At 32.2% G+C, this 6518-nt stretch overlaps 1 protein-coding gene across 4 annotated transcripts; it reads left to right on the forward strand.

The window, feature by feature from the left end:
* Nucleotides 1–1310: 1310 nt before the first annotated feature.
* Nucleotides 1311–5883, forward strand: LOC121244572 (kinase-interacting family protein-like). Of its 4 annotated transcripts, none has more exons than XM_041142700.1 (3): nt 1311–1548; nt 2280–2460; nt 4831–5883. In XM_041142700.1, exons 2-3 carry the CDS (start codon nt 2307–2309, stop codon nt 5775–5777), a joined length of 1101 nt encoding a protein of 366 aa, XP_040998634.1. In that variant the 5' UTR covers nt 1311–1548; nt 2280–2306; the 3' UTR covers nt 5778–5883. The 4 variants fall into 4 exon arrangements, with proteins under 4 accessions (XP_040998634.1, XP_040998633.1, XP_040998635.1 ...); XM_041142699.1 differs by having other exon boundaries at nt 1311–1543; XM_041142701.1 differs by lacking the exon at nt 1311–1548 and adding an exon at nt 1578–2188.
* The last annotated feature ends 635 nt before the right edge of the window (nt 5884–6518 follow it).

Below are 6518 nucleotides of genomic sequence, written 5' to 3' on the forward strand. Positions count from 1 at the left end.
AATAAAATATTATAAAATTAAAAAATGGTTTGAAAATAATATTTTAATATTATTTTTATTTTAAAATTTGAAAAAATAGTATTACTTTTTATGTTTTGTTTGAAAATTTGAAAAAATTGTACTAATTAAGTAATTATTAGACGATAAAGTTAAAAATTTTAAATTGAAAAAATTTTATACTTGAGTAACGTTTGGAATAAAAAATCTAAAAAATCTAAAAATACTTGATAATAATTATTTTTCCAAACATACCCTTGAGCTAGCGATTCTCACATTTTGTGTTGCCAAGAAAAGAAAAAAAAAAAAAAAAACTAGAGCTCCTCAGCAAATTATACTTGCCTGCTAAGCAACAAGGCTAGGCAAATGATTAGGAAATGGACTGATTAATGACATGTTTGGGTAATGAAATTATAATTATGTGAATAATAGTAAAATAATTTGAGTTAAAATATTTTATTGAATTTTAAGAAATGAGTTAGAAAAAGTTGAATAAAAATATTATAAAGTTTCAAAATTGTTTGAATATAATTTTTTAATTTTAATATAATTTTGAAACATGAAAAAGATGTATTATTTTTTTTTTAAGTTTGAAAAAATTGTAAAGATTAAGAATACAGTTTTGGAATCAGTTATAACTTAAAATTGATTATAACTGACTCAATTTCAAGTTTTGGAATAGAATCAGTTATAATTGAAAATTTTGAAATTTGAGGGTTTGAAATTAAAAAAATGTTTTATATTTGAATAATATTTAAGAATGAAATATTTGAGAATATTTGAAAATAATTGTGTTACAAAATAGATCCTTAGTAATTAGTATTTAAAAAAGAGAAATAATATTTACAGTTAAAAAATACACAAATATTACACACTTATTTAAAAAGAAAATATAAAAATTATATAAAAAAATAATTTTTTAACAATATATATATATTTTTAAAAGTGAGCTAGTAATCTTAAAATAAACAAGTTTTAACTTATGGAATGGGACATGGATATCCACGGGAAGTGGTAGGAGGTATTTAGGTGTTTTTGTTTCAAAAATGAGTTGAAATGAATTGAAATATATTATGAATAATAATGAAATAAATTGTAAATAATAGTGAGATTTATAAATTAAAATTAATAAATAATAATAAATAATAATAAAATAAATTAAAATAAATTAAAATGAATTGCGAATACAAATCCGGCCACCTAAATTCAGAAGCATTAACAGCGGCAGATTTGAAAATTAAATACGAAATCAGAAGAAAACATACTGACACAATTAAAAAAGAAAAATAAAATAAAAGGGGTGTCGGTCTTCGAGTGGTCAAATCACAAAATAAATTGTGAGGCGGATTTTGAGCGATCTTCCTCCTGCTTTCATGATACGTATTGCACCCCTCTACAGATTACTGTATCTCTTTCCCCAGCACCTTCCTTTCTCTACGTTATTCTCGCAAGATTTTCTGCAGACGACTGACTTCCTTTCCAAATACGTTTCTCTCGTCACCTGCACCAGCCCTTCGAGTGCATACTATCTTCCCTCTCCTCTCCTCTCCTGTAAGTCCATCTCTCTCTCTCTCTCAACCTCAGCCCTTTACCCTTGTCTTCTCCGGTCGACGATATTCTGTGTCTGTGTAGGACTTCTTGGCAAGTTTTTGTTTGGAATATCTCTGTCTGGTTGCTTTTCGAAAAGATATCTTATATCTGCATGATTCTCTCTTCTGATACTTCTCGTCTTGATTTTCAAATGACACCTGTATGTGACTTGGTTTCATTTATTTCTCAAAAGTAACAAGTTTGAGGACACGCGAAAATCTCTCATTTTTCCCCTTCTCCCATGTTTTGTGATTTGCTTATGAAGCAGAAAAACATGAGAAAAACTGGTTTGAAGGCGATCCACACATGCGGGTAGTTTTGGGTCATTACTCAATAACTATTCCAACGCATTGAATTTTCACTTTACTACATGGGATTTGATTTTGCTTGTGGGCTCCTCGTTTATTTGGTTATTTATTGTTCCTCGAGATCCGCGCGTTTCATGCTCCCTGAATCCCTTTCTTCTCTTCTGACTTTTCTGTTTCCATTCCGAGACCACGAACTATATGTCGTACGGTCTCCCTGTTAAATGCAATGTCGGGCACTTTACTAGCAAGAAAATATGCGGAAAATTTAAGCAAGTTTGACAGTACCAAAGAAAGTAACAATCTTGCTTAAATACACTGCAGCAGCCCCATAAAATTCAATTGGTTTTGCATTATATGTATATATTTAAACCTTAGTATGTGCAGGTTGAGAGGTGGGTGAATTCAATAACAATGGGGTTGTGGGAGGGAGACATGACAACAGAGAAAACAGCTTCATCTTTTTCAACTTCTGATGATCAAAATGAGTCAAATCCTACACCAAGAGGAAGAAGCAGTTTCAAGGAAAGTGGCTCAAAGCCATCCTGGCTTCTGTCCACCCTCTCCGGTACACATCCTAACTCCACCCAACAAGTATGTCTTAAGTTGTTTGTGCCCTTGCTGATTCCCATGTCCCATTTTCTTATTTCTGAGTCTTCATTGACATGTAATACTAATATCTATTTCTTTCTAATAAACCTTAATGCTTGGGATGAAATGATGAAACGAGTTAATAAAATATTTTTAGAATATTATTTTTTAATATTTAAAAATTTTGAATTATTTATTATAACTTATGTGAGAATTTAAAAAAATTATATCGATGAGAAGAGATGAATAGAGTTTCTAATTAAACGGTGATAAATTTAACTGAATTGAAGTTGAATGTTGTATAAATATAATGTCTTGTGACAATAAGTCTATATACATATAAATATATAGCTTACATAAACTTTTGGTCTGAATAATGTTTAATATAATTTATGAAAATGTTTTTAAGAATTATTGTTGCTGTTTGTGTAGTTTGTCAGTTCTGGACAGCGAATGTCTGGATTATAAACCACAATAATTTTCTTATCGATTCAAATGGGGACTTTGGGAAACAAGTTTGAATTTGAAAAAGCCAAGTTAAAAAAAGTACTGTCATAGAATACAAACACATCATGAAGACTTTTAGCGTATGTGGCAGTTTATACTTCCTCTGTGTGTTTAAATTTCAAACTCAGCGTAAAGAAGGCAATCCCAAGCACAAACCCAAGAAGAAAAAAAAAAAAAAAATTATACAATGCACTGTACTATTGAATTTTTTTTTGTTGGTATTCGCAACGGCGACCTTTCTGTTCTTCCGTCGTTGTCAATGTTCAGTTCCTCGTGAGTCTCTCCCTACCACATCCTCGTTACTCGTGTCCTCGTCCTTCTATTTTTTGTGGTATTTCAAAATAGCAGTACTCAGTTAATATAAATAAATTATATAAAAATAATTTTATAAATTGATATAGGTTGATAATTATAATTAAAAATATTTTTATAATTTGACAGATTATATTATGTGACATCAATTTAAATAATTATTTTTGTATAATTTATTTGTAATTAGAATATTTTTTTTTAAAATGGTGATGATACGGTTATTAATATCTAATATTTTAAATTGACGATAATTTTATAAAATGATGTGAAAAATTAGCAATTTATTAAAAAATGTTCTTTGTTTGAAATAAGATTATGTGAAAAATTATAAAATTTCGAGATTTCCTACATTTTGTCATCATTTACTTCTTTAAGAATAAACTTAATATATTTTTTTTAATGGGATTGAAATTAGATTATAAAGTTGGCAGCACATGGGTCCATGATGTTGACGTTACCCTGTGAACAACTCTAGCGTAGCCGTAGATTGATGTCTCATTCCATGCTCAAATCGAAACAAACAATTAATTCAAATATTTTTTCGAACTTCGTGAACAGACCTCTCTCTGTTGTTTTTGCCATGTCGTAGACGAGATTTTGGTGTAAAATTCTCCTATCTAAGATACAGCTACGGCATCCTTCATTTTCTCACACATTTTTAATTTTGTCGGTGCTTTGCTGTCCATCGTTTCGCAAATGAGATTTGGAAGATGTCGGATATCAAAAAAATAAAAAAAGTAGGAGATAGTGCCTTTACTCTTTTAGGAGATGCAGATAAGAGCGTTTTCGCACATTAGGTCGGTTCCTTGCATTTTTTTGTTACAGTGGGATGAGTTAAATTTGGTTTTTTTTGGACAATTCCAATTATATATATATATATATATATATAGATTTGGTTTGAATAGTGAGATGAAATGAGATAGTTTTAAATGCGTTAAATAAAATATTATTTTTTAATATTATTATTATTTTGAAATTTTAAAAAATTAAATTGTTTATTATATTTTACGTAAAAATTTAAAAAAATTATAATGATAAAATGAGATGAGTTGAATTGTTTATTATATACAAAAATGGGATTATGTCAAAATTCAAGTACAAGGGGGTCCATGGCCTCTGGGGTCCCCTCTGTTCATGACCCAAGCTCAGATCTTCATTGCTGGTGGGAAGATGAAATGACTTTTTGAGAACCAATCAAGTGAGTCGTGTCCAGGGTGAGTTTGGATAGAGAGATGAAATGAGATGTTTTGTTGAAAGTTGAATAAAATATTGTTAGAATATAATTTTTTAGTATTATTTTTATTTTAAAATTTGAAAAAATTGAATTGTTTATTATATTTTTGTATGAGAATTTAGAAAAGTTGTAATGATGAAAAGATATGAGATGTGTATCCAAACCCACCCTGAGTCCACATCCAACATGTTCATTTGGTTTAATGCTTATAACCTTTTTTTTTTTTCTCCATTTTCGGATTTTATGCCTCAATATCATTTTTTTTTGTTGACTGCATTGTGTATGGTATGATAGATTTGGATGCGAGGATGATGACGTTGACAATGAAGACGCTTGTAGAAGATAACACTGGTGACACCTTTCGGGAGCGCGCTGAATCTTACTATCAGAAACGGCCTCAGCTAATTGCCCTACTCCAAGACCTCTACAATGGCTACATCACCTTATCTGATCGTTACATTCAAACATTGGCCAAATGTGATCCTCATCGAAGCAACTCGTCCCGAATCTCAGCTCTGGATCATGATAAGTCTGACCTCGAAGAAGAAGATGGCGTGACCAACGTGTTTGATTCGGATGCCGAGAGCTCCCTGTCTTACCAACAAACTCCTCAGATAATGCTTGCCGGATATGGCACATCGGTAGGTGACGCCATTGTTGCGGATCTTGTGATCAAGAACGTAGAGTATGACATATTACAGCATGAGATGGGCATTATAGAGCAGCGCTGTAGTGAGTCCTCAAGGAAGATAGATTTGCAGAAGAGCTTGCTTGAAGTGCTAGAGTCAGAGAGGCTAATTCTTCTGAATGAGAATGCAAGGTTAGGGTATAGAGTGAATGCATTGGTGGAAGAGAACAAAGGGTTGGCATCAGAATCTATGCTCATGAAGAGGAAGGCTAGCGAGTTGGCAAGATGTGTGCTGAAGATGAGGGAAGGTCATAGGGTTTTCATGCTCAATCGTAGAATAGAGGATCTTCAGGCACAGATTTATGGGCTGGAGAAGAGGAACAAGGAGTACTATGAACAGCTTGTGCAAAGAGACCAACGCGTTAAAGAATGCACAGGAAAGAAGAACGCTGTTGAGGATGATGTCTTGGATGATTGCTTTAAAAGGAAGACGCAGCCCAATCTGAGATTGAAGAAGAAGGGTAGTATCCGTGGGAAGAAAGGTCATGGATGGTGGAAAAGGTTCAAGAACATGGACTTGTTTTTTTGTGGGCTCGACTCAAGCTGTACTTGACAATGTGTATTTGGGTCAAACTATTACATGGTGTTATTATGATGGCATGCCGTGGGACGTAGTTTCTTTTTTATTAGGGTTTTTTTGGAACATTTGATAGTGTCAATCTAATCTCTCAATATTAATGATGTATTGATAAAATGTTGTATTTTCTTTTACCAGTAACGAAGGAATTATGAAGAAATAGGCAAAGAAAAATGTAATAAAAAGAAAACCAAAAGGAAATAAGGAAGAAACGACGAAACCTATGGAAGGAGAAGAGCTTCAATTTTTTGAAATGATTTTTTGATTTTAGGTGAGATTTCATTAGATTTTCTCTTCAAATCCTATGGAAATCTAATCTGAAATCTGTCACGGGTGCTTGGGTGTAGGATCGTGAAGAGAAGAGAAAGGGCTGAGGCTGTGATGAGGAGGGGTGATGCATTGCCTTGCGAGATCTTGTAGTAGAAGGTGATGAGAAGAAGATTGAAGAAGGATAAACGATTTTAACTGTCATTGTTGTTGAATTAGTGAAACATGGAGTTTTGGGTAGTATGCGACTTGTAGCAAGTGTCTTTTAATTAATAAGCTGCTGTTTTGTAAGTGTCGTTTAGTGTGTTTGAGTCCTGAGTGAGTTTAGTTAAACAGGGCGTTTTGGGTTGTTAGATGTTATAAGCTGCGTTTCATGTTTTTAGTCCTGCGTTTTGAGATTTCCTTCATGCTCTGCGATTCTAAAAGCAGTTGCACGGCCTGTGTAGAAGA

The sequence above is a fragment of the Juglans microcarpa x Juglans regia genome, chromosome 8S (assembly GCF_004785595.1).
Source record: "Juglans microcarpa x Juglans regia isolate MS1-56 chromosome 8S, Jm3101_v1.0, whole genome shotgun sequence".
NCBI classification, from domain to species: domain Eukaryota; kingdom Viridiplantae; phylum Streptophyta; class Magnoliopsida; order Fagales; family Juglandaceae; genus Juglans; species Juglans microcarpa x Juglans regia.

Coding starts and splice junctions, on each gene's coding strand:
- LOC121244572 (XM_041142700.1), top strand. CDS start 2,307: ATGGGGTTGTGGGAGGGAGACATGACAACAGAGAAAACAGCTTCATCT. Junction 2,461..4,830: donor GCTTCTGTCCACCCTCTCCG/GTACACATCCTA, acceptor ATGGTATGATAG/ATTTGGATGCGAGGATGATG.